Raw genomic sequence first — 27,687 nt, 5'->3', positions numbered from 1 at the left:
GCGAGCCCGTTGCAGCGCGGAGGGGTCTGCGGCCACGCACGGCGTGCTCACGTCAGCAGCGCGCCCCGCCGCCTCCCGCCGCCGTGCTCCCGCCGCCTCGCCCCGGCCGCGTATCCCTCCGCACCACGCGCCCAATGAGTCCGGCAGGCCGCCGACGCCACCGCGGCCGTTCCCCGCCGCTCCGGCCCGCCCCCTTCCCCTCCGCGCCCCGCCCTGCCGCCTCGGCCAATCGCAGCGCGCTCTCGCGTGAACAGCCAATGGGAATTCGACGTCCGGCTGGGGCGGGCCAGCGAATCAGGGGGCCGGGAGCGGGCCGGTTGCTAGGCGGGTGGTGGCCGGGCCGGGMGGGCCGGGCCGGGAGGGTGTCGCTAGGGGGCGGTTGCCAGGGAGACCGAGGCCTAGTGGGGGCGGCCCCGGCGGCCGCCATGGCCCGTCGGGCCCGCGGACASCGGGCCCGTCCCGCCCAAAGCCGCGGCCGTGGGCCGGGTTGGGCCCTCTGGGTCCACGCCTGGCCCTAGCGCCAGCCCTGCGCTCACCGGTGCGGTGCGCGGCTCCGTGGCGTGAGCAGCCCGTCCAGCTGGCGTGCTCCGTTCCACTGAGGCAGCACATGTTGTTAATTCTGTCCAAATACGTTTTGCRGAGAGTTAATAGGTGTCGGGCGCTGAACGTGAGCACACGCCGGAGGCTGGTGCCAATTTAACRTATTAGCCGAGCTAATTATACCCCTACCATTTGTGCGTGCAAGCAGAGCCAAAGCGGAATGTGACGCTGTGCAAGGCTGGCAGCCGGAGCCACCTGAGGCTGGAGGAGCTCCAAGGCATCCCCGTGCCGGAGCGCGCTGCCAGCACGGAAAGACCGGGCAGAACGGGCAGCGTTAGCAAACGCTCCGGAGCGTGGACAAGGCGGAACGCTCGAGCCTGCCTAGAAATAGGGACCCCAATGAGCACGTACCACTCGGAAGGGCCCGTGGCCGAGCCCCGAGAGCAGCCCTGCCCCAATACACCCTCTGCATGTGGGTTTCCTTCGGGGTCACTATTTCTAGGTGCAGTGCAAATACGTTTTCTGTGAGCGCCTGGCTTGCTCAGACTCTGACTTGCCAGGCAATAAGGACCAGGGAGCTCAAGCTGCTTTAAAACTAGAACTGCAAATTCAGCCCTGTGCAGACTTAGGTGCTAATACAGATAACTAGAAAATATGATTTTGAGAACTCCCTGTGTTCCTGGCCTGTCACCTGAACTTGTTTTCTTCTGCTCCTGAAAGAGCAACTTTCCAGTATCAGGATGACATGAGCCTTTTTATTATTATTATTATTATTAATAAATTTTTACAGTAATAAATGGCATAGTGTTGGCCTCAGCAGAAATGTGCAGGCAGGAAAACTTCTTCATGTATTTATTGTTACCATGGATGGAAATTACTTACTAAAACCAAGAAAAGGGCAACAATTGGCTTTAATAGGAGGGATCAGAGTTTCCCTGCTCTCAGGCATGAACCAGGTCAGAACATGCAAAAGAAAAAAAAAAAAACAATCATTCTCATAGGGAAGTGTTACGCGTGGCAATGACGATGTTGCTGAGGTGGAGATGAGTCTGAGATTGTGGGGGAGCTGCCCAGTCACTGCATAGAATAAGCTGAGATTTATTCACTGGTGCAGCTATTTCTTTCCCTTACTTAACAAGTATGTGCCCTTGAAAGCAACATTTAAATCAATGGCATCTCAAAGGGAAATGCTCAAGCACTTTGTTATTTAGCATCACTAGGAGGCAGGCGATGCCAAGACAGAGTCTATATAAGCTCTATTGCAACAGATATCAATGGGAAAAATGTAATAGAAAGTAGAGCGCAACAACACCTCACTGGTGGTGACTTCACCTACAAGTATGACTATTTACCTGCTGGCCCATGTGCCAAACCGCTCATTTTCTGAGTGTCTGCCAGCGCTGGCCCTTAGAAGGTGGTTTAACCTGAGTTTGTACTAGGGCTACTCAGGAAAATTTTGGAAATTTTTCACTTTATAAAAACAAAACCAAAACAGTAACAGATACCCAGCTCCTTTGTTACTGGTGAATACGATTAGTGTGTGAATGAGGTGCCAGACGCCTCTAGCCTCATTGCAGCCTGTTCACTCACACTCAGAAGCACCATGTGGCATTGTGAAAATTGGGCTAATACCAAAGACGGAGCAAAAACACCAGCCAAAAATACCACACCAGCCTTCCTGGTCAAGGAGAGAAGAAACATGGAGCTCAGGGATGACAGTGCCAGGCTCTGGGAACAGTCCCCATGGGGACCAGAGCACAGGCGCAGAGTTTGGGTTATCAGACTCCTGCCTGCCTGTCAAATGTGTGTGATTACCTTGATTAGTGCTTTTTTTCCCCATTTTTTCCCTCCTTCCTCTTTTTTTCCCCCATGTGCTTTGCTGTATAGGGAAAGGCATTTGCGCGCGGCTCTGCCTGGCGAGCGCCGGAGCTGGCCCTGCCCCGGGAGCTGCGTCCTGCTCCGGAGCGGCCGAGCAGCAGCGAGAGCCCCGGGCGGCACCAGCCCCGGGCCACGCCGGCGCGCGGGCTGGCCAGGAGAGAGCAGCTCTGCTCCTCCTCTGGCGCMGGCCCAGGCGCCCGGCTGCCCTGGCAGGACCTGCTGCGTGTGGCTGAGCTCCAGCAAAGGCAGCAAGGAGCCAGTAACGAGGAGCCGTCATCAGCTTGGGCAGCTCGTCAGGGTTTCTGCCCACGGGCCCAGCATCACCCCTGGAGGACTGTGGAGCTGCAGTGATGTGCCGGGAGGCCCTGAGTTCAGACCCAGCTCCCACCAGAGCCGGCAAGACTGGCAGCTCCGTGAGGCCTTGGTCACCTGGACAGTCCTCCTGGAGAGAAGGGGCCAGCAGGACAAGTCCTGGCCAGGCACAGGCAGGCGCTGGCCTGTGTGGTCTGCTGGGTGAGGCCCATGGAGCAGGGCTGGGATGACCTGTGCCCAAGGCTGAAGGCAGCTCCATGCACACCAGCAGGTGCGCAGCAGGTGGCTCGTCCCAGGGGCTCCAAGCTCCCTGGTGGCACCGGGACCTTCGGCAGGATGCGGCCCGGGTAGGAAGATCCCTCCCACCTTTGTACAAGTACTTGCACTCTCCTGCCCTTCCCCCACAGGAAGGGACAATGGGAAGAACCCAGCAGACCTGGGAAGCAGGAGCCTGGTTCCAGCAGAGCTGCGGCAGCTCCCCTCGTTTCCTCCTGCTTTTGTCCTAAAAGGCCAACTGCCCCAACACCAACCACAGCAGCTCAGAAAGCCCCACGGGTGTGAGAAGGGGCCGAACCCCAAATTGGGGGCCATGGGGTGCAGGGCTGACTCCCTTTGGGTGAGACCTGGGAGGTTTGGTGGCCCGTGGCTGCCACGYGCCTGGAGTGAAGGAGCCCTCCAGCAACGGGGTTGGGGAACGTGCCCCTCACTGAGGGACTCCATGGACCTCGTGACTTATTGTTGAAGAAAGAGACAGCAAAACCAGCTTGTATGAAACCCGATTATTCAAATTTATTAACATCAAGAATTATGCAATGATGCTGTAGATTTTTTTTTTTTTTATTAACAAATAGAAAACAGACTGTATACAACAGTGACCCCTACAGCACTATGCATCCACAAGGTAAAAATGAATGTGTCCTCCAACATTACCAACCCTGGATTGCTGATTTCAACATAGCTCGGAATCTTAACATTCGGAATACATGTGATAATACAATTAGATACCCTTCCACCACCTTTATTCATAACTCAATGCACTCAAAAGAGGGCTGCTCACTCCCTGTCTTTAGTGCAAGCGTGATATAATAAGGAGTATTAATATATAGTACCATTAAATTAAGTCCAGTAGTCTTGCCACATTGGTTCATTAGAACGTCCTGAAGTAGCGGAAAGTACAATATTCTAATGACTTTTAACATTTGCAGGATAGCAGAAATTATAGATACACCCAACCTCGGAAAACATGTGTACTCCCCTCCCCTTCTCTGCAGGACCTTGCTTTGCAAAGAGAGCCTGGCGGCTCTGCTCCGGCATTGGCTGGGATTGTGCTCCTTGCCTTTGGAAAATGCTCCAATTGGGGGGGCAGCGCGGTGCTCGCGCGCACAGGACTGCAGGATCAACCCCAAGGGCCGTGTCTTGCTGCTTCCACCCCATCCCCGGGGAAGTGCGTGACCTCCGTGCCTCTCCTGCCCCCTTCCCAGCGAGACACCCAAAAAGAGGCTCCAGAAAAAGGAGCCCGGGATTCTGGGTCTCCCACAAACCAGGTGATGACAACTCATATCCTACCGGGATCTGCCAGTGCACACGGTCACCGGATCGGTTTAACACGCCTTGGAACAGGGCTGAACAGTTTCCAGCTGACAAACGGGACTGCTTCTCCAGCAACCTCACGTGCCCTCCCAAATCTACTCAGTAAATAATGGAGGGAGGAAAGGCTAAAAAAATAATTGGTAGCTGAGCTCCAGTTCCATGAAATTTCATATTCTACAGAGGATTAAAAAGCAGCCTACAGGGAATGGAGCTGGGCAGGAACCACAAGCCAGCTGCTGCAGATTACCAAGGAAGCTGCACTAAAATGGGCAGAACCAGCAGTGACCGGGCTGAAATAAACACAGGGCAGTAAAAAATGTTAAAGCAAAAGGAAATTAAAAAAATAAACAAAAAAAACCCCAACTCCCAAAGGTTTRGCGGTTCCAGTTCTGCATGGGCAAAACATTAAGACTTGCAAAAAAATAAAAAATAAAGGAGATTATAAAACCCACTAGTAACTATTTTACATGTCTAAAAAAAAAGATCCCATTCCACCCACCTAAAGCCTCGCTGTGAAATGCAGTCGCGTGAGAGAGGGCGAGAGATGCACATGAGCAGAAATTCAGCCAGAGACTGGAAATGCTTTTGGAGTCGGATCCCCTCGTTTGGCGCTGGGGCGAAGTTCCTAAATGCCGTGGTCAGAACAGGTTGGCATGGAGGTCTGCTGCCTCGGCAGCACCTCCGTCTGTACAGAAAGACTGAGGATTGGGCGGCTCTGGCTCACAGGGACCCATCTCCACTCCTAGACATCCCCACCGCGACTGGAGGAAAGCACTAGTTACGTTGCATAGTGGTCGAAGCTGCCGAGATACTCCAGCGCCGCYCGGTAGCACAGCTGGTACTGGTCCTGCGAGGCAGCAAGGGGGCACRTGAGAGGCAGCGACACAAGGACACCAGGATGCAGGGCTGTCACATGCAGAGTGCCCCCACTCCCCTTCCTCCTCCCACCATCACCCCAGGGAGAGCCCAGGAGGCAGAGTGTGTCCCAAGTCCAGCTCTGCTGGCCCTGGATTGCTCATGGGAAGGGGCTTGGGACACACAYTCAGCAGCCTCGCTGTCCAGGGAGCTCCAGGCTGCTATCTGACCCCCTGGGCAAGACCCGCTGCCAGTGCCCACGGGGAGCAGGGCACTCACCTCTGTCTGCACCATGGCTGGCCGCTGTGTCCGCAAGGTCTTCACTGTCTGGAACATGTCAACGACGCCCTCGTAGCGCATCCGCTCCAGCACGATGCTCAGCGTGATGAACACGCCTGTGCGCCCGACCCCAGCGCTGCACGGAGGGACCAAGAGGAGCCGTTAGGGACCCGTCAGCTCCCGCACGGCTCCACCGAGGTGCCCTCCCTGCTCTGCTAGTAGGAGCAGCACAGGTGTCCCCAGCTYGTGGAGCACGAGGGTCTGGCTCTGYGGGGCCAGGAGAGGCCACAGGGACATCCCAGCTAGAGATGCCCTCCCAGTTCCATGGGAACCATCACCTCTACCTTGCCTCTGGATCCTGGCACCTGTGGTAAGAACCAGTGGCATGAGGGCACTGAGTTAATCTAACCCTGTGCCAGAAAGGCTGTCAAGGGGCTCCATGGACTCTGCTGCCTCCTCCTCCCATTGCCTCTGGCCAGGGGTGCGCAGAGGGAACACGAGGTGCAGCAGAGCTGGTAGGTGCTGGGGTGGGGACAGCTCGGTGGGCTCTGCCCAGGGCRGTGGCAGCTGCCGGCTTGTCTCCACTCACCTGCAGTGCACCGTGATGGGCCCATCCTGCCCGAACTGCTCCTTGGTCTTGTGCACCTGCCCGATGAAGTCGATGAAGCCCTCTCCTGTCTTTGGCACTCCCTGCTCCGGCCAGTCCGTGAACTGGAACTGGCGGATGGTCCGTGACTGGCCGTCCTGCAGGGACAAGGGGGTTACACACGAACCACGGGGAGATTCCAAAAGGGTCTGATCCTGCTCCCCCATGGCTGGTGCTGCTGACCTGCTCCCCGGGCCAGGGAAGGAGTGAAGGGGGACAGGCCACAGGTGAGACCAGGCAGATCAAGCACCCTCATCACCCAGAGCGGCTGAGCTGAGCAGGGCCCTTGGGCACCTAAAGGGGTCACTGTCCTGGTCCCATTTTGGTCCCAGCTCCACCTCACGACAGTGTTTGCTGTCAAATATGGGTCCTGTGCCTGGTCATATGCTGCACACACTGCAGCTGCTGCAGGGTCTGTGTTAACCAGTGGCCCAATGTGTCATACAGGCAAAGCAGGGTCTGCTCCTGGTAGGATTCCAAGTGTGACACAGTAGGAAGAAGGCAGTGCCGGACAGGGCGCTGCTTTCGGGTCGCTCTGGGAGCTGCTTGGCCCTCGCCGCGCTGCCAGGGACACACAKAGGTGGGGCAGAGGCGCTGGAGGCAGGTGAACTAGTGAGGCAGAGGCTGCACTTACCCTGGCATCTGTGACCTTGAACTCCCGGAGGATGTACTGGGGCATGTTGTACTCTGCCATGGGGTCCACCACGAAGTACTGGTACCGGGCAGAGCGCTCTGCGGGCCAGTACTGATGGCACTTCTCCTGTGGGCGAGGAGCAGTGTGAGACGTGAGCGCCAACAAACTGTGTCGGAGCCCTCTGCTCCCCTACCTCGGGACACATTCCACCCTGTCTACCCGTGCAAGGCAGGCTCCTCCACGCACCCCCTAACACGCACATCACCCCACTGCTCCCTGGCGGGGAGCGCAGCAGAGGGGATCCCCTCCCCTGGGCCGCACGTCTCGGAGCTGCTCTCAGCCACCAGGACACCGCAGGAAGCRGGGCCCATGCACGCGGCCAGCAGCCACCCAGCCCTCATCTCCCTCACGCGCGACTCCCAGTTCCTACCCGGCCCATCTCGCGCAGCTTTGTCAGCATCACCACGATGGTGGAGTTGTGTTCCCAGAGCATCCGCCAGAAATCCTCCGTGGTCTCCGCCAGCGGGCCCTGCGTGGCGATGTAGGCCTTCTGCTGCCTGCGACAACGAGACGCTGCTCAGGGCAGCTCTGGGACAYGGGGCCGGCCTGCCCGAGAGCTGCAGCGAGGAGGCAGGGCTGCCAAGGTGGCCGCGGGACACAGGCCTCGAGGGCTGGACCACAGACTCCGTGCAAGGGATGAGCCTGCCTTGAGTGTTCACCACAGGCACAACCTGGCATGGGATCCATGAGGCTGCCAGGTCTTGCTGGGTGACAGTGCCACCAGCGTAGGCAGTCACCGGATGGCAGGGCCAGCTCCTTGCAGGAGGGATGGTGGGTATGGGCACCCCCTGGGATCCCCTGTCGCTCCGAGAGCTCCGCTCTAAAACACCGAGGCTGCTGCCTGTCCCTGCTCGCTGGGGCCCTGCTCCCACCAGGCTGCGTGAGCGGCCCCTTGGCGGTGGGCGACAGTGGCCAGGAGCAGGGACACGGCCGTATCTCGCGGGTGGCTCCGGCAGCCGGCGGCTCCGGCGGGCGCTTGGCCACTGCGGGGCGCCGGAGCCGCGCGCCCAGGGCCGCACGCGCCCACCCCAGCGCTCCCGTCGCTGCCTCTCCGCGAGGGAAGGTGCTGCAGGCAGCGGGAACGTGTGGGATGCAGACAGGGGCTGCTTCCAGGCGGATTTATAGCACACGGTAAAAAGCAGGGAGTGGAGGTGTGCCGGGAAACATAAGCGCTAATAAAGATGCAGCATCAATGACGTCTGCAGGACCCGGGGCCAATTGATCTCTTCAGAAAACACAGAGGAAGATTGCTCGGTTCACAGGAAAGGACAGGAGGAGATAACAGAGCTCTTTGGGGACAGGATAGGTGGCACATGAAGTGCTACCACCTGTCATGCTGGCAACTCGCCCTCCGTAGCATTATCATCAGCAGCACAACCAGCACCGCTGCAGAGCCGGCATGGGGGCTCCAGCCCCCCGGGCAGACRCGAGGGCCGGGCTCTCCGGAGCGCTGCACGGCTTGGCCGCCCGCGCAGGGCACTACTAACCTGCATGCCCCAGTGTTTCCTTTGGCAATGCCTCTTGCTGCCGGGGATTCACCAGCCCAGGAACAGCACTTGGGCAGTCGTGCTGGAGTGGGGGCCTCATCAGGGCRTTTCCTCCCTAGCTGGGTGACCCTACTGGGGTGGTGCACAGAGAATCACGGGCACCAGCCTGCACGGGCACTGTTGGATTTGGTGGCTGGTCTGGTTACTGCCCAGGGAAGATGCTGGGAAGGAGATGTGGCTACAGGGCAGTTTCCCTGTATTCTCCTTTTCTGGCACTTGGCACTCAAAAATGAGCTGCCAACAATTAGACAGAGAAACTGTAAGCATCTCTTACAAGATCCAGCACGCAGGATCTCAATTCTTGCTGTTTAAAAGGTATCTTGGGCTGCAGAAGCTGGTGATCGGCTTTCCAGTGCCCATCCCCAGCTCTGCCTGAGGATCCAAAAAATCAAAATGTGGGACAAGGAGCCTGGAGCTTCTACTGCAAACACAGCTTCCCTCTCTAGCTGCTAGTGACGGGGGACAGGTTTATACCAGACACCACAGATGCAAAATTCAAGCCAGAGATTTCTAGCAGAAGGTCCCGTAAACCACTGCAGGAGCCAGCAGAGCCTCCTGCCTCAGCCATGTGGGCATCTGTCTGCCACAGTATGAGCAAGCCTGGCAGCTCCCACTTGCCAGCAGTCTTCACACATGGCAGCTGGCACTGGAGCCTCTGAGAGGATCAAGATAGACACAAAGCAGGAGTGATCCCCAACACATGCCCAGCACGTCAGGACCAGTCCTCAGCAAAGAGCAGCAGGCACCTCTGCCCAGGCCCCSAAGTGGGCAGGAAGGGCTGGCCCAGGCCCCTAAGGCGGCCCTTACCTGTACCCATCTATGAAGCTGGCATTGATATAATCGGAGCCCTCGACGCCCCGGATGGGCTGCAGGCAGACCCTGGTCAGCTCGTAGGGCATGATGTTCACGAGGCGGTTCTTGAATTTGTTGCATGGGAGGTTGGCACTGATGAAACGTGAGGTATGTGCTTTAGAGTTGGCCAGCAGCTGCAAGCAGAGGAGAGCGGTCAGAACCCAGGCTGGGGATGCAGCAACCGGGGCTGAAATCGGGAGCTCTGGATGCAGGAGGAGCATCCAGACATACTGATGGACACCAGCGACCCACAGCAGCTCTGACCCACAGCGGGCTGGGACACACAGCTGTGGGTCAGAGATGAATGAGGGACACAGGCTCAGGCCATCAGGGAAGGAAGATTTTCTGTCTCCTAACAAAGTCATGCTATTTACTTCTCACCCCTGAAGAGCATAAGAAAAATGTGAAACTTGTGACATATTTAGGCAACAAAGATCTATTTTGGGTTACTGTGAGACATTTTATGGTTCGCTTTGAGCCCTGCAAGCTGGAGTCATGGTAAATGTGTTACCTAGATTTGCTGGCAGAAACATTCAAACAAAATTTGCTCTTTTCTTCATGTGTTTTTTTTTTTTTTTTGCTTGTTTAAAAAAAAGGTTAAAAGAAGGGATTTTCTCCAGTGTCTCACAAGCTGCCATTCTCACTCCATGGCAGAGAGTCGCTGTGGGAGGATGGGGTTGCTCTCTGGAGAGCAAGGCAGCCACGAGAGAGCCTCCCGAATCCTGCTCCCACGGGGCACAGAAATGCAGCCAGGCTGCAGAAGGGACCAAGTTTTATTACTGCTCCAGAGTTTGTTTGTTCTCAGAACAGTCACCAAAACTAAACCTAATTCTGTGGGTGCCTTGAGGTGTTTCTCAGGGAAGGTGTCACCATGAGACACAAGGGCAGCACACTGGGTTGTGACACTGACGTGCAAATATCCATCTCACACACGCACCCGTGAAAAAAGGGATGCTGGACTGAAGAGTTTTCASCTTGGAGCCCGTGAGGAGAGCCTTGCAGATGTAAAAACACCCTCCTGTCCTCCCCGCATCCTATACCTTCCTTTCACACGTGCACACCTGTGAATTTTCCTGCTCTTTTGGGAGAAGAAGCTCCCTTGCCCTGTGGAGATACTTCTAGTGCCACAAGCCCTAGGCACCAGCAGCTCTGCTGGCTGCAGGACAAAGTTGCTCTGTCTGTCTCAGTTTATGCAGAAAGTCAATATTTTGCTTCTCCTGCTCCTTTATCACTTGGTGAGAATTCCCAGGGTGAAGCTGTATTACTGCAGTTCATTTTGAGGCCTGCATGGTCTGCTGCCTCCCTGCATGAACCATATTCCCGGGCATTAGTTAACTGGACTAATGTTCCTTGTCTGAGAGCACAGACCCTTACCAGAGTTGTTTTCCATCTTCAGGGTTGTAATAAATATATGTGGTCATGGACAAACATAGCAAAATGAGGGCCTACCTTTTAAAAACAGTATGCCTTAAAATGCTGCCTTCTCCAATTCTAGAAATGAGGTTTTGGTATCTAGATGGTTAAAGGACAACAGAGCTCAGCATTGAAGAAATGAGACTATAAACGTCTCACATATTTAAATTGGAGCCGTTTCCAGACAAGTTGTTCACAGTAACATCAATTATCACTAACACGATCTGCATCTGATTTCAGATGCAGCTCCTGCCGCACAGTGAACCTGGAGCTCAACGTGCTGCTGCGAACTGCGCATCCATCTGCCTTTTTTATTCTCCCCAGAAACTGCCAAACCAGGAGGGATCATGGCCAACACAAGCTTTACAATTCAAATGCATTTTAAATCACTGCCTACCTGGTTTAGAAATGTACAAATGAGTAAGTGTGCATGCAAGAACCCACGGCTCCCCTTTGTGCCCTGGATAAGCCGCTCAGTGGGGCCACGCGGGCAGGGACGTGGYCCTGGGGAAGGGGGTGCTCGGCCACCAACCTTGAACTCCAGCTCCATCGCAGTGACGCTCTCGCCTGGCGGGACCTGAGTCAGCTTCTGGATGTGAGCAAAGAGGTTGCGGGCAGGCACCTCGGTGTTGCCACAGGTTGCTGCCTCCAGCAAGGCCTCGTGGATGAAGATGTATTGGTCCTCTGTCTGCACCATGTAGTTGCGCTGCGAGCGCATGCACGTCACGTGCCCGTAGATGTCCACGGTTTTCTCGTGCTTCATCCGCTCCAGCATGGCATCGATGACAATGAAGCAGCCAGTTCGGCCCACGCCGGCGCTGCGGGGACAAAACGTACAGCCTGAGGTGGTGATGCCTCCTACGGACACCGTGCCAGCATCGATGACCCTTAGGAGGGCACCCAGACTCCAGAGGGCACAAAAGCAGAGCAAAGGGTGCTCTGAGAGCAGATGAGCTGAGCTGTAAACGATGTGGCGAGAGGAAAGAGACAGGTTTGGGAGAGTGCAGGAGGCAGCCCTTGTGCGGTCTCCCTGTCACTGGCRGGGCAGGAAGGACATGGTGTCACCCTGCCCGTCCAGGCAGCGGCTGGCAACACCTCCACACGGGACTGAGAAAGGTGTTCGGCACCCGGGAGAGCTGCAGGGTAGAGGTGCATGGAGTGAGGAGTCCTGGAACCCAGGCTGGGCGCCGGTACCAGTGGAGTCCACAATTTTAAGCTTGCTCATTCCCTTATCTCAGTCACTATTTTGTAACCCAGAAAATAAGAGAGCCARCCCTGGAGGGAAAAGCCAAAAGGGGAAGGAGGTCATGCGTGTGTCTATGTTAAACATTTTGCTCAAGTCATAGACCCCTTTCTGTGTCTTTTGGAAATGCAGGAGCAATCCTCTACCTGCTCAGTTCCAGAGCACCCCCAAAACAACAGATACGCTGCTCTGACGTGTAACAGAGGGAGAAATATGAAGACAGACACTTCCTCATTTATGGCGCAAGACAGATCCTTAACAGGGCTTTAATACAGCTTGTTTGTGTGTTAATTATACCTCACTCCCATCTGAAACAGAGCATGAAAGAAGAGCATTAAACACTGCTGGTAAGGCGTATGCTGGAACAGCAATGATGGAGTGGTTTGCTTAGTAATAGTCCCCACATGGCTGGTATGAATAAATCTCAGGCCAGATAAGATGCTGAACCTTAGCAGACTAATATTTTCACTGAAAGAGCCCCCTTTCTACCCTGCTGAGCAGTTCTACTGTAAACACCATGCATGGACACCAGCACAGGTAGCTGCATGTCCAAGCTGTGCCTCTGAGAAGGAGCACACACTTATGCTGGGCACATTCACATTATTTTTGAACTCTGCTTGCTCTTTTTGTGAGAAAAAGCATGTTCTGAGGCTCTCTGTAGAGTAGCACTGTTAATCTGACAGAGCAGTAGCAATACAAATTTCACCACTGTGTTGCTGCCACTAGCTACGGACCTGTTCCATGACCAAGTGCAGCAAGGGTTATGCTACCGTGTAATCTTCCCTGCAGGAACAGGAGTCACCACTTTTGGCAGGCCAACTCAAGGCTCCTGGAGCCAGCAGGTACGTGCCCAGACGCAGCTTTGCTAACACACAGACCTACCTGCAGTGGACAACCATGGGCCCAGCATCTGGCGGGTTACAGGCCTTGACCCGTCGCAGGAAAGCGAGGATGGGCGTAGGGTATTCTGGCACCCCGTGGTCAGGCCAAGCCATGAACTGGAAATGTCGCAGTTCTCGCTTCTCGCTGGAACCATTCTGGTGAAGAAAGTGCACGGGAGTTTAGTGTGAGAAGGGTCTCACCCTAGGGGGAACTTAGGGATGGGGTGAGAAGCAGGCATTTAGTGCTGTGCATGACCCTGCACATAGAGGGATTTTGKCCCTGGAAATCTGAAGGCTGAGTACAAGGTCCTTGCAAGGTCTCCATATCCCTGGATGGACTTCCATACCCATGGAAAAGGCCAGGTGATGAAGCTCTGGAAAGYCAGGTGATGCTGACAGCAGAGCAGCCCTGCGGCACTGGAGCTGCCTGGCAGGAAGGAGAACGACTCTGTTCTGCGCAGCACAGAGTCACTGCTGTGGCACTCGCCACATACCCAAGGTAAAGGGGACATTGGCCACAGCAGCAAGTTTGCTCCCTGCTCCTTGGAATCASAGGCTCTCTATGGGATGTCAGGATCACAGAGGTGGCACTTCCCGGGCCTCGGCACAGCTCAGCCCTGGGGCAGCTATGCGGTAGGACTGGCTGGGTGACTGCTGGGGGCAGATGCCTCCCAGGGTGTGAGCGGGTTCCCAGCGGGGCTGGCATGGCCCAGGCTGAGCTGTGCTCAGGAGCGGCCCACCGAGCTCTGCTCACACTGCTGCTGGCGCTGTCCCCTGGGACTTCCACCACTAACGAGGTGCGCAGCAGGCGGCACAGACGGGCACGCACGTCAGCCTGGTCCCTCCATTTGCATTATTAGTGACAGGGCTGSCAAAAATCCCCTTCTTCCCACGCTGTCTCTGCAATAGGCGGCCAGCTGTTACAYGCACGCTGGCCGGGGCGGGCTCAGCCTCTGCTCTGCAGCCCGGCCACAGGGCCTGCGCGCGGCAGAGCAGCGGGTATCCTGGTCAAGCTCCAGCAGCGCTGGGATGCGCAGCCAGCAGCCGATCCCACCGTGCAGCCCAGCTGCGAGGAGCAGCCTGTGGACGGGCGGCAGGGCCGGCCGAGGCAGGTGCCATACCTTGTACAGGGCGAAGGTCCGCACAGTGTAGGTCGCCAGCTCGACTGTGTCCAGCAGAGTCACCTGGATCATGCCGTAGGTTTCCGTGCCCCGGCTCGGCCAGTACTGGTCACACTTCACCTGCGGGGAGGAGAGGAGGAAGGGTCAGCGCTGGGCTGCTGGACAGGGCACCTTGGGTGAGGGACGTGGCTCTGCCCTCCGATGGGGAACAGCATACAGGACTCACCGGACTAGGCAGCGTGAGGTGCAGAGAAGGCCCAGCCTTCCCCCTGCACTGCCCCCAGCCCCACGGAGGGCCCTGCCAGGGACAYCAGGCACCCCGGTGAGAGAAGGGACCCAGGACGGTGGACACTGCACAGCCTCGAGAAGCACACAGCCCTTCAGAATCCCCCCACAGCCCCAAGGCCAGGAYAGCTCCTGCTGCAAGCTGCTGGCCAGAGCTCCAGCCTGTTGCCCCTCACCAGATGTCCCTGCTCACCCATGCCTTCCTCCTCCTCTTCAGCTATTTGCAGCTCTGCATTTACAAACTACTCCTCCAGTTTTGTTGTCTCCAGCTCAAGCTCTCTTTAATGTGGCACCCTGAGCTCTGTGTTTCACTTTGCACCCAGCTGCCAGACCCAGGGAGCCGCAGAGCCCGGCCGACAGCGGGAAGGCTTCACTGCCACCCAAGTGCGCGCTGCCGAAAACCGCTTCCCGCCCTGGGAGAGAGGCGTGAAWGGAAGATCATCTGTGCTTGTCAGGGAATAGTAAACTTAATTATTAGCCGAGCATGTTTACACAGGAACGTGTGGGATGGGAAACAACAGCCGTAATTAGAAATCAATGGAGTTCTGCCTTCTAATTGAAGGCACTTTAAGCAGCGTGGGGGCGGTAACAGCAAAGCCCTGGACTCCAGCACCCGCATCCCGGGTCACAGGGGACGCAGCTGCTCCAGCACTCTGGTCTCCGGGCTCACCAAGTGGCCTCACAGGCATCCTGCAAGGCTGCAGGAGTCAGGACAGGGCTCGGAGCATCCCTTATCCCCCAGCTCRGGGCGACCTGCTCTCCCAGCCGCTCTGCAGCTGTAGATCAGCACTCCCAGCCCGTGAGCTCGCGGYGTGCCGGGCCCTGCACCAACCTCACCCGCCTCCTGTTCCTCRCTCAGCTCGGAGCAGCGCATCACTGTCAGACGAGCGGCTGCAGAATGAACAACTCTGAGGTCGCAAACCCTATTTCAGAGCTAAACTGATCCCATCCTCGCAGGCAGCATGTGCAGCCACCCGAGCTCCCCTCTCGTGCCCGAGGATGTCGTGGCCGCTCTCTGAAGGAGGCGAGAGGCGGGAGGCAGCCACGTGCCGCCTGCTGTGCCGCTCGCCGCCCGGCCACCCCGGCCTGGGCGCTGCGGGCGGCCGCCTGCCCTCCCTGCAGCGCCCCGGCCGCACCCGCACAAAACTAACTTCCGAGGAGTTCCCTGCGAGGGCTATTAGCAGCGCCCGGGCYGGTAATTGAAAATTATTTATTCATGACCAGATAAGAGTCAGTCACATTTTCTGCCAAATTTACCCATAATGTTTATGCCCCATTTTCAAGCTCTGTAAATTTTATGCTGAAGCCGATGCACTGCGGCACTAGAGCAGATAAGAGATGTTTTCTTCTGGCATTGCTTGCTCCTCATTAACTTAAGAAGTCCAGTGATGTCCTGAGCAGCCATTTATTGCAGCTTTGCCGAGTGATTGCTCCCTTTGGATGCCCCGTGCCCGAGTGTGGCCGGGCACCCTCTGCAGCGGGAGGCTCTGCTCCGGGCCCGGCACGCCAGCGCTGGGTGGCCTCACTGCCAGTGGGGCAGCAGCGTGGGGCAGSATGGGGCTGCCAGGCCCCCCTTCTCTCAGATCCCTCCCGGACCAGCCCCTCCGCTCGGGCTCCTGGGGATTGCCCGTTGGGGGGAGAAATTTCTGCTTTCACGTCGCTCCCGTGCAATACACCCCGCCTGGTACGTGCCACGCTCAGAGCTCCGGGAAAGCTAATCTACAATGTGTGTTTCTGAACTGCCACCAAATGATTCTGAAACTGATTGTAAAGCTTTGAAGGCAGCTAAATTGCACAATCCAGCCATTTCTATCCTTTATGTGCCTCTCGCTTTGTGAAAACATGAAAAAGGGAGGATGATTTGGACCATCAAGCCAGTTGAAATTGCAGACCATAAAAGCCGACGCTCTTTAAAGATTTTTTTCCCCCTGCAGCTCAGGAGCCCTTTAAAGCACTGTCACCCCCACGGGGCTGCAAAGCTGCTGCTGGTGCCGGTCGGCTTATCTACACCCAGCACTGCGGGGCACTGCGGAGCTCCCTGGGGAAGGAGGCAGGGCCCTGTGCTGGGCACCTCGACACAGCCCTGCTGCCCAGCCCGGGCTCTGCTGCTGCACACGTGCTCTGTGCTGTCCCAAGACCTCTATGGTCACCGCTGTGTCATGCCCACGCCTGCAGTGCTGCAGCCCATGGCATCACATGGACACCGTCAGGCAGCRACACTGCGGGGATCCAAGGGGACCGTGAGGTGGCATCAGATGAGGCTTGAAGGGTGATGTAAGCTGTAAAACAGGGGCTCACGCTGAAAACTGGCAGCAACAGAAAGCGACTGGGATTTTCCTTGGTCTTAAGTGAGCTCTCAGCACCCATCATCAGAATGGAATGTGGACAGGGAGAGCAGGCAGCTTGCTGTGGAGGATGCTGCAGAAACCACCGGAACACAGAGCAAGTGTAAGGAAAAGCCAGAAGGGARCTCCCTACCTGCTCCCTACCGTGGCCCTGCTGTCAAGGGGCACTGTGAGGCACCTGCAGGCCAAGCTCCTGCGGCGGCTCCGCAGGCAGGAGCCCCTGCTCGGGCTGGACCAGCTCGGAGCGGTGCGGCCAGGCCGAGCACCGGCAGCCAACRCAGCCCCCGGCCCCGGCGTTGGCAGCGCCATGGGGCCCCGCTGCCGCAAGCCCAGCCACGTGCGCCGCGCTCGGGACAGAAACCGGTGTCGCAGGAGGTAAGGAAGGGACGACAGGGCAGGCAGCGTGTGGGGGGGAGATAACGCACGGCTCGGCAGCACCGACGCGACAAGCGCCCGCGGGGTCGCAGGGAAGCCGTTATCTTAGGGAAACACGCGCCTCGGAGAGCCTGCCTGCAGCCGAGCCGCCCAGAAGGTGAGCGAGACAGGGCTCTGGGCACAGATTTACTTGGCAGCCAGAAAAGGCTTTTCCTCAGACTTCAAACGAGCGTTCCAGCAGGGAAACGCGAAGCAGCAAGATCTCCGTGCGCCCCATCGCTGCGGAGCGGCCGAGCAGCAGCCCCTGATGCTGTGGGGTGGCCCCTGCGCTCAGGCCCAAGCAGCGACAGGTCAGGCTGAACCCCCCTCATTACGCAGGGAGGGGCGATCAGGACCGATGCGGGAGCAGCCGAGTGCAGAACCAGGGCTCAGTCCCCTCGAGATGCGGGTTTCCTCCTGCAGGCAGCAGGGCATTTGTAGAGCAAGGGAAGCCCAGGAAGAAAAGCTATTTCTGTGCACGCAGCAAAGGCAGATCTGTTTTGCCAGTGATCTGTTGCTCCAGCTGCTTCCGCCCAGCCCAYGTGGGCTGGGACACCCCTGCAAGCATTTCAGTGCCAAGGCTCCGAGACGGAGAGAGAGCGCGTGGCCAAAAGTTTCAGCTCAACCCAAACTTGACAGTTCCTGCTTGTAGAGAACAAACTTATTGGGCTAAAAATAACCAGTACTTYACAGCTTGAGCACACAGCCCCTTCTCCCAGGGTTGGCATGGCAACGCTAAAATATTCTGCAAGCACAARCGCTCGCTGCTAAAATTTTACTTTTAGGAAGAAACCCAATCAGGAGAGGCAGGAGCTGCCTCCTGCTTGGGCAGGCTTTGCCCAAGGGTGCAGCAGGGTGCACGGGCAATTTGGTCACAGCTTGCAAGCTGTGAGCCCTCGTGCTTCAGGGGCCAAGCAGAGGCTTCTGTCACCCCAGAAGCACCATCTACAGTGAGGGCTCCTGCTCCCACCTCGCTGTCCCTCGCTGTCCCCACAGTCTGCAGGCAGCTTTGCACTTATTACATCAGCATGTCTAATCTTGGCAGTGTGAACTGATCGTTTATACATGTTGTCATTGGACAAGGCACAAATTACTCCTGTTGCTGCAACGAGACTCCGTCAGCCGTTCCCCTGAACTGCCAGGGATGGCAGGGCCCTGTCAAGCTGCAGGATGCTGCTGATACCCCTTACCCAGAGCAGCTCCCAGCTTCTGGGATGCGGCCCCTGGGCTTTCAGGGACTGTCACCAACTCCCCGTTCCAGAGCTTCCCCTCTCTCCCTCTGGCATGAATGTTGYTGCAGGCTGAGAAAAGCTGGATGTGTATGCACGCAGGCACAGCACATAGATGCTAAGAAGTGGCCCAGCAACCAGAGGCTTTGCCACCCTCCTGCCCCAGGAAGAGATGCTCCCGAGGCACTTGCTGCAGGGTGGCCAGGSTTCCCGAGGAAGACCTGCAAGCAGGGCCTGCAGCAGTGATCTCCCCAAGGGAGCAGCATCTCTCCGCATTTGAGCCGGCTCCTTAACACCGTGACGCATCCCCATCCCTTGGTCCCGCTCCCACCGCCAGCTCCAGGAAGGAGAAGCAGCACACACTGTACCCTGGATTTCTCCTCCAGCCTGGTCATCATGACTATCGTTGCCGTCCTCTGCTCCCACACCATCCTCCAGAAGTCACTGAGGGTTTCGGGCAGCGGTCCCTGCGTAGCGATGTAGGCATTCTGCTTCCGATAACCATCAATGTAGTTGGCGTTGATGTAATCGCTCCCGGGGACTCCTGCGGGGAAGGAGGAACAACGTCACCCGGGGCACTCGCCCTGCTGCCCGGCCACAGGGGCTGCCGTGGTCACTCGCATCCCGCACGGTGCAGGTGCCTGAACAAAGAGGAGCCCTCTGTMAGCCGCGCTTTGGAGGAACAAAAGCCGAGAGGCAGCTGCTACCGCATGCAAAGGGGAGTTCACAGGCGGGAATATTAAGGAGCTTGTTTGGCCCCGAGCAATTGATTGAAATAATTGTCTTAAATTCACCTGCTATTTATTACAGTCCTGCAGCACTTTTTAAAAATGTTACTGCTTCATTAATTTCATGATACTATTTGTAAGTAGAGGGTGTTCAGCAAAGAAATCCTGCCACCCCTCCTGCAGGGCCAAGTGTCCTATGGGGAGCCTGAGACCTTCCTCCCACCACCACCGAAGTCCTCCTTAGTGTTAGACCCCCGCTCTGCTGCCTGCTGGCAGAGGCAGCTGCATCTCCCACCCTGCCTGCACTACCTTATAAGAAAGGACTTTCCTTTAAAGGCCTTTAAAATGCAAACACACAGTTACTTAAATAACTGCAGTGAAATGCTGGCCGGAGGCTAAGTTTCCAAGCTCTGCTCAACATGGGCTGCTCAGTGCCCAGCTGGGGGATGAGAAGCAGCAGGAAGTTTCCTCCTCTCCCAAGCAGAGGACATCTGCATTTCACCAGAGGCAGGAAACAAAGCTGAGGGTCCCCCCCTCACCCTTTTGTCCCGGGGAGCTCTTGCCAGGAACCAGCAGCCTCAGAGCAGGTGGCTCTGGGGGAGGCCGTGCCAGTTGCAGYGCCAGCTCCCCTGGCATGGGATGAGGCAGCTGGCAGGGCCCTTTGGGAAGGGTTCCCGGCAAGGCAGACGTTGCTGCAGCAATCAGCGGTGTGGAGGACAGGGCTTCCCCACATACCTGCCCCACAGCTGCCTGCTGGGCCTGCCCAGGAGCAGCCTTGCCTTCCTTCACACAGCTGCTGCTGCAGGGAGCAGCTGGCTCCTCTCCTCTTCCTCCCCCACAGCAGGAATGGTGCATGAGTGTTAGAAAAGACACGTTGTCCCAAGAAAAAGGGCATCCTGACTGCAGGACCCCTTGCAGCAAAACCAAGCCCCTGGTGCTCTTGGCCGGGGCTGTCTCGGCCGCCCCGGCTGGCACAAGCAGCAGCAGCTCCACRAAGTTTTTCCTGAAGCTCTTCTCTTGCCAGCCAGAAACACACACTCGCCTAAGCTGATGCCTGGATGGGATCACGTGTGCACTCCCCTCCTTCACTGGACGGGAAGGCCTCTTTGTAGCGGCTGAAAGGGCACACACTTGTCCCACCACTACAGAAGTATCTCCCTGCCTGGCTGTTCTTCACGGCACCCAGAGCGTGCCCACCTTGGAGGCCCCTCTTACCATCGATGGAGGTCAGGATGACACGCGAGTGGTCGTACGCGATCACGTTCGCATAGCGGTTCTTCGGTTTGTTCACTTCCAGATTGGAGTTCTCCCAGGTGAACTGCTGCCCGGGATCTATGGACTGTGGAGAGAGGGAGGGAAGGAGGGAGGAGTGGTTACRGCACAGTGGGACACTACAGGACACGTTCACTGCAGCAAGGGCATCCCTCCATTAGCCAGATGTGGCTTCCTTGGGTGTCCCCTGTGGCTGTGTCAAGTCAGGCCACCCTAAAGCCCCATTCCCAGGCAGGAGCAGGACCTGTCACCTCTGGACCTGTGGGCCAAGGCCACCCCTTGCTGGGGCAGCCAACTGCAGAGGCAGTTCTGCCCCAGCTCTCACTCTGTGCTCATCCTTCCCCCTGGAGCTACCAGCYGGCAGAAAGTTGGTCGCGTGCCAAGACTCCACGGGGACCTGACTGTGCAGTTCTTGACCTAGCGGTTTTATTAGTTGTTGAACTGCAGTCTCCTGAATTATAGTAAGCCCTGGGTGTCTTGTGCCCCAGGAGCTTGAGGTATTAGTGTCCTGTAAGAGAGACTACAGGCTTCTGCTGGGGAGCAGTCATGAAAATTGATAGGTTACTATCTGCTGCTCTAGCTACTTATGCAATGTAAACATCTCTTGCCTRAGTTAATAGAGTGACAAAGAACTATAAGCCTGGAGAAGAGCTGTGGCTATAAATCTTGCCCTAGAGCCCACATGCTATGCAAGGGTCCAAGAAGCACCCCGATCCCGCGCGCCTTGCATGGGCAGCCTCGCCTGCCGCGCACCGGAGCTGCYCAGGCCTCCGTGCACGCAGACCCTTCCCAACATCTCCCATCATCTTCGCTGGTACACAAGAAAAGAGGAGACAAAGACCATCCCAAAAGCTTATTCCCCTGAGCTGGGATGGCCTCCTTGGCTTGGAGACGCGTGTGAGAGAGCAGAGAGGCACCCAGACGGAGCGGCGGCCGCGTGCAGGGACTTGCTGCACACAKGCAGCCCAGGGCAGGCGGCCGCTGCCAGCAGCCAGAGATCCCATGAACTGCCTGCGTTTCCAACACCGTCAAAGCCTTCTTGAAAACAGGCCCAGCTCAGAGTCTCTGCAGCTTTGCTGGCCTACAGGCAAATATATTGAGCAAAGGGGCCAGGGAACCATGGCTCTCTGTGCTGGACCAGCGTTTGCTTGGCAATCAAACACCCCGTTCTCAAGCAACAAGATGCCTGTGAGTCAGTCTGGCCACGGCCACCACGTCCGTGCCCACAGGGACACCGCTCGCTGCCCGCCGCGCTCTCCCAGCCATCAGGGAGATGCTTCCAGCAGCAGCACCATCACATCCCCACACCAGCATTGCAGGCTGTGCACGGGTGGATCCATCCCCGCAGGGCCCACGGCACCGCAGGCAGCGCCGACGGAAACGCTCCGGAGGATGTGACATCACCGCGCTGCTAATGGGTAGTTTGGGAAATGTAGGATGTAAATAGACATTTTCCACAGAAAACCTGTAATTTTCTATTATCAGAGTAATAAGCAGGCAGCAYCCGCACTCAGAGGCGCTGCCGTGGGGTGGGTGGCAGCGGCGGGCGCCGGGAAGGCTCCCGGCTGGAAACCTGCCGGCTGGGCTGCCACAGGCCCCGCACGCTCCTCTGCCCACGCACCAAGGTGCCCAGGGCTGCTCCCGGCTCCCCGGACACTTTGCTGGCTGCAGATGAGCACAGCAGCACAGCCACCAAATCCACCGGTGAGAGGGTGGCCGCCTTCGGCTGTGGAGGGCACGCAGCGACCTGCCCCACCGCAGGGTTTGCCCGCCGACCGGGAGAAGGGCAGCATAAATGACCAAAAACCACAGAAAAAGTCCTAGTAAGAGGAACAAAATGTGTAAGGAAGTTTCTGAAAGGGGAGTTGGTAGCAGGCTGGTCAATCTCGAGTAGCCTGGAGAAGACCTGCACGGAATGGGTGCTTGTTGTCCCTCGTGAGACCACTACCAGGGGGCAGCAAAAGAGTGTCCCACAGGTGCTCCAGAGCAAACACAAGGAGCCACTTCCTACAAAGCCACATAATTAAGCTGTGCTAGTCCATGCTTCGCAACCACACGGATGCAGGTTCTGCAGGAAGACAAACCAGGGACTGCTCAGGACCGACRCTTGATCCCGCTGCAAATCAGAGCGGAAGGGCCACAGGGCTCCCCGTGTCACGGGGCGCACTATGCTTGGCACAGGGCATCGGTTCCTGCCTCAGCACAAAAAGGGCTTGTCCTGGGCCACACGAGGCTGCAAAGAGCCCCCCGAAAGGAGTATGGCATCAAGGTGTTGCCATTAGGGTTAATTGCTTTGATGGGAAACGACGATGTGCAGAAATGGTCTAATCAGCAGCAGCCTCTTCAGAGGGCAAACAGGTGAGAAAGTCAAAAGTAATACAGCACCTGAGTGCAAAGAGGCTCTAATTAAATACTCCTGCAAATTAGTGACTCATTTAGAAGTAAAATGATTTAATTTAAACTCTGGTGATGAATTAATGTACACCTGTTCCCCCCTTTAAGGCAAATAAATGAGTAAATAAATGTGAGGGTGATGGGCCGCTTGGAAGGTGGTTGGAGCCCATTACACGGTGGGTTATGGCGAGTCTTGTCCCATCTCCGTGGGATGCTCTGCCGCCCCAGCCTGCGGCAGCGCTGCCTTGTCCCCTCCCTGGCTGCACAACTGCTGGGCGCTCGAGTCTCCCCTTGCCCCTCTCTGGGACTCACAGGAACCACCTCATCTCAAAGCTTCACGAGGGTATACTTTCAATGCATGCTCCCTAGAAAGCAGAAGGGCTGGGAAATGGGGAAAAAAAGACCCGGGAAAACAAACAAACAAACAAAYAGAAGCACCAAAACTTTGGGGTTTGCTTTGCTTGACAGTGACAGGAGAGATGCTATAAGGCTGCAAGTACAAACCTAGTAAAAGCCCGATTAGCAAAACTCCTCCTTCCCAGCACAGGGATCCCTGCTGCCACTGCCATCAGCATCAGGACAGAGGCAGAGCACGGATACRGCACCAGACACGGCACCTTGCCAGGCTCCGGGTGCTTTGCAAACACCTTGGAAGCGCCTGCAGGCGCGGGAGGGGAYGGTGCAGGGGCCCTTGGTGCTTCCCAGCCTCCTGTGGAACCAGACGGGCAGCGCCGGCGCTGGCCRCCCTCCGTCTGCACTTGCCTCCCGGACAGGGCCGCAACGCACTCGCAAATCAGGTGCTGGCAGCACTTCAGCCTTGTTATTCCTGTTACTGGAGCGGGAGCGCTGCTTGCCTGCCAGACGCCTCCTGACTAGCCCTTGAGGCCCGGAGCACCSGGCCACCCAGGGCCACCAGGGCTCACCTGCCCTTGGCACCTCCTGCTGCCCTAACGTCTGAGCCTGTCCTGCCAAGCAGAGGCTGGTCGCTACGAGGCTGCGCGTGCGGGAGGCACCATGTTCCCCATGGGAATGCCAGGGGATGGCGCCCTAGGCCGGCGGGGTAGGTGCAGGCACAAGGACAGAAGGTGCTGGGCAGGGCACCTTTACCCTGCGCTGGGGACCAGCAGCCAGAGGAACGTGCCTAYGGGACAAGGCACCAGGGGCGACGCACACAGGTTGCACATTGAGCAGTTCAGAATGGGCATAAGAAAAAAAAAAAGCTGCCCTGGGAAGAGGCTGCAGGATCCAGCATGGAAAGGGCAGCAGCAAGTGGGAACCCGTGCTGGTTGGAGCCAGCCTGTGCGTGGCGGCTAATAGGAAAGGGGGGGACAGTGGGGCTGCCATGGGCAGCGCRGGACGCGCTGTGCGCTGCCTCCGARGGGCGCAGCGCCCTGTGCCAAGGGCAGGACGGTGCCCGGGCACCGGCTGCAGCGCGGGGACGCGGCCCCCAGGAGGAGCTCCGGCTCCGCTGCAGCGCCGCTCGTGCCCCGATGAATAATTAAGAGCCTCGGCCTCCCCTCCACTTATTTAATTCCATTAATCCCGCACTGTAAATTCACTGTGGCTCTCGCTGTACACTAAAAATGAAATACTCTCCTGGTGTGGCCAGGCTGCRAGCAGTTGCCAGGCCATTGCCCCCTGCTCCCGCCGGCTCTGCCGCACACGCACTCGGCATCGCCGTGCCCGCTCTCGCCACACCGCAGAGCRGGAGCACAGGCAGCCCTGCCCGTGGCCGCCTCCAGCAGCTCAACCCCCCCGGCCTGCCGGGGGATGCAGGGTCCCGCCGGGAGCGGCGGCCGGCACTGCGCTCGCTCCGTGGCCGTGCAGCCCACAGGCAGCCGTGAGCAACGTTACTTGTTCCCTGACCTGCAGGGATGGAGGCCAGAGTGCCTTGGAAAGCTCCGCCAGCCTCTCTGCTCCTTTCCCAGGCGCCTGCGGAGGTGCTGACAAGCCTTGTTTTCCATAACCTGTGTCTAGGTTACGGCGCTATCGCTAACACAACCAAGACAAGCGCCAGACTGATGGCTCTGGGCAGCTGGCTTCGCTGGTTAAAGTGCTGTTAAATATTTGCTTTCCGTCTGGGGTGCCTACTGCTCCTGGGACGTGAGCCATCTATAAACAGCCCTGCGCCCCACTGAGACGCTCGGCTGCCAGGCTGCTGTGTGAAAACACTTAAAATGCAGCTCTTCCAAAGCATAACCAAACAGCAAATGGGCCTTGGGGGCTTCTCGGTGCTGCAGCTTTCCCCCGCTTCCTTCGGTGCTCCCTGTGCCCGGGAAGGCAGCACTGCCGTGCCCTGAGCTCCAGTGGGAAGCAGGGAGCTGGCGCTCTGCAAACCCCGGGCAGCCTTTGCTCTCCACTGTCTGAGGCCCCCACACACCAACACGGGCCGGCCGTTCCTGCTTGGGGGCCCATATTAGTGTCAAGCACCTTATGAGCATGTCACGTTCAGTAATTTCATGCTGATGAGGAGAAACACTCGGCAAAATCCAGGGAAAAAAATTATATGCAACAATCAGCTACTTAATAGCTGCTTCAACCTGAAAAGTACAACTGATTGGTGCTCTCAACCAGCCATGATATTCTAGAGAAAGAGAAACGAGGAAAGCACGGCTCGTGAAAACAGCTACGAGAATTCACTTCATGCCTGTTTTCTTGACATGCATTCCCAGCTCGAGGAAGGAGGACGGGAGCGCGGGGCCGCACGATCCCACCGCATTCCCGCCGCGCTGCAGCCCGGAGCACAGCGGCCAGGCTTGCCTTCCTTTGCAGCTGGACTCCCAGCAAGGAGCCCAAGGCAGACAGACACAGCTGCCTACCTTGGCGCTACACTCACAGGACATGCATGAACACACAGGTAACTGCAAGGGAAGCAAATTATTCCTCTGAGCATTTCCCAAGCTGCAAGAGAAATGCTGGAGCTGCTGAAAGCTCAGCTCTTCCCTGGTCTAAAGAGCAGTATGTGGAAGGGCAAAGCCCTTCACTTGGCATCTTCAGGAAGGAGCTCAGTGCCTTCCTTAGACATACAGAGCACACCCTTTGAACCAGCTGGAATTCGTCCCTTACCTTCTCAGCACAAAGATCTGCCTTCCCTTTCCTGGCATATATAATCTTACCTCGTGGGTACGTGTGCTGATCTCATCTCATAAATCAGGGGAGGTATGCTGCAGGAAGGGGAGGCCACGGGCACAAACAGATAACAATTCAAACAGAAGCGATAACACATGCAGAGGACACTTCCCCAATTTATCCCCTCTTTAATACTAGCGGGGGGTTTATTTATAAGTCCCCTGCGGCTCAAGTAGGTCCTACATGTGAGCACAGGAAAACATAATATCCTGCCACTGCAGCTCTAATGGCTGTGGAGGAATTTTGCCCAACTTTAGAAGGTTTCTACCTAGTCTTCCAGCCTGGAGAGCTGGGAGAAAGGAAATGCCACCCTTGTGCAAGTGCCCTCTGCGAGCCAGCACCTTGCCCTCGTGCTCCCCGTCCTTGGCAAGCCATCCCTGGGGGAGCGGGAAGGAAGGGCAGGGCTGGAAGTGGCGCAGCGCAGGACAGGGCTACACGCCGGGTGTGTGAGCAAGGACAGGACCATGGCCCCRCGGACACCACAGCCCGGGCTCCACAGGGCACAAGGAGGAGGCCGAGAGGCGTTTGCAGCTGAGAGCACGGCCTGGGGTTGCGAGCGAGGCACTAGCAGGGCTATCGTGTCTGGCAGCCAACGTGAGGCTAATGCCAGGGCTGCCCAGCAGCAAGGCAAGGGTGCAGCCGGGAGAGCAGGCAGGAAACACGGACACCCGCTTGCCTAGCGGGGCGGCCGGCTGGGAGAGAGGAGCAGCGGCACCCCGAGCTTCAACAGGGAGAGCCTGAAGGAGCACGGGGTGCCGTGTACTGGATCAAAACCCAGGGCAGCCCTCGCGGAGCACCCGGGAGCACCACGCAGGCGGGCAGCCGCCGGCTCCCCTTGGCTCCCAAGGCCGTAAGCACGACAGGCTGGAGCACCCTCGGCTGTGAGGCCTCTTCCCCCTGTACAAACCAGACGCTGAGTGCTTAGGGCGAGTTCCCACCGCTCAGGGCTGGCAGGCAGAGCTGGCAGGCGCCCAGCGCTGGCTCCGRGCCTGGCTGCGCGCTCCGGCACGGAGGCGGCCGGCTCAGCCCCGCGGGCCGCTCCGCCGGGGCTCCGAGCGAAACGGCGGGCAGCAGCGCCGCGCGCCCTCCCACGCTCACCTCGTACTCCTGGGAGAACTTGAGCCCGTCGTTGGCCTTCAGCCTGTCGATGTTGTCGGCCAGGTCGGTCACGGGGATGGGCGGGTGGTCCCGCATGCCTGCCGGGGACACAAGGAGGGAAGAGGGAAGCGGTCAGAGYTCTGTGTGCCTGGGGGAGGCCCGAGGGCAGCATGTGCCCGACGGCAAACCCGGGCGGTGGGTGCAAGGTGGACACATGTGACTGCGTGAAGCGCTGGGCGGGATGGATGGGGCGCCGGCGAGATCACGTGGCATGCGGCACGCGCCCGCGGAGCGCGCGGGGCGGCACGGAACGGCACGAGGGGTGATGTGCGATGGGCATGACCGGGTGAGCATGCGCGGGCACACAGCAGCCGGGCAGGGGCGCGGGGAGGGCCCCACACAAATGGCCCCRGGAGATGTTGTCAATGTGCGTGCCGGGGCTCCCACACAGGCTGCAGCTGAACGCACCGATTCCTGACGCCCTCTCCCCGGGAGCTGTGCCTGATCCTCTAACTTACCCATAAGAGTTACCTTGGCCCCAGAGAAACTCCCCGAGACCTGCACCAAGTTCCTGTGGCAGATGCACAGGTTTTGGGGCAGGGGGATCACTGCACCCCTGGGGCTGTAGAAGGATACAAAGGTCTCAGAGAGGAAAGGCTGCTCCGAGGGTCGGAGATTGCCCGATGTTCCAGAGCTAAGGAGCAGTGGTGCCCACGGCTGCAGACTTGGTGCTCTGCAGTGGGACTGAGGAGAAGGAGCTGGCTCCGGGGTCCCAAAGCCACCTCCATCACGCTGGCCAGCACGAGCCATCACGGCTAGCAACGAGCCCCACGGTGGCTGCTGGGAGTGCTGACGGAGCTGGGATGCAGCTCAAGCCATGGCAGAAGTCCTGTCCAGCCTAGCACAGGATGGAGGACCAGGCCTCACCAGGAGGCTTGTCCT

At 57.8% G+C, this 27,687-nt stretch overlaps 1 protein-coding gene across 1 annotated transcript in view; it reads right to left on the bottom strand.

The window, feature by feature from the left end:
* Positions 1–3,691: 3,691 nt before the first annotated feature.
* Positions 3,692–27,687, bottom strand: part of PTPRF (protein tyrosine phosphatase, receptor type F) — a 259,306-nt gene continuing 235,310 nt past the window's right edge. Inside the window, exons 24-35 of the mRNA XM_026033302.1 lie at positions 26,746–26,843; positions 20,068–20,191; positions 18,493–18,668; positions 13,852–13,971; positions 12,732–12,886; positions 11,139–11,424; positions 9,149–9,327; positions 7,165–7,291; positions 6,735–6,860; positions 6,044–6,198; positions 5,455–5,590; positions 3,692–5,167 (exon numbers count right to left, since the gene is read on the bottom strand). Coding sequence (XP_025889087.1) covers positions 5,099–5,167; positions 5,455–5,590; positions 6,044–6,198; positions 6,735–6,860; positions 7,165–7,291; positions 9,149–9,327; positions 11,139–11,424; positions 12,732–12,886; positions 13,852–13,971; positions 18,493–18,668; positions 20,068–20,191; positions 26,746–26,843 — 1,751 coding nt within the window. The 3' untranslated portion in view covers positions 3,692–5,098. The remainder of the gene's footprint in view (positions 5,168–5,454; positions 5,591–6,043; positions 6,199–6,734; positions 6,861–7,164; positions 7,292–9,148; positions 9,328–11,138; positions 11,425–12,731; positions 12,887–13,851; positions 13,972–18,492; positions 18,669–20,067; positions 20,192–26,745; positions 26,844–27,687) is intronic.

This window comes from Nothoprocta perdicaria, unplaced genomic scaffold, assembly GCF_003342845.1.
Source record: "Nothoprocta perdicaria isolate Ctin4 unplaced genomic scaffold, notPer1 scaffold_0, whole genome shotgun sequence".
NCBI lineage: Eukaryota > Metazoa > Chordata > Aves > Tinamiformes > Tinamidae > Nothoprocta > Nothoprocta perdicaria.
This window is presented reverse-complemented; position numbering and strand designations above follow the sequence as displayed.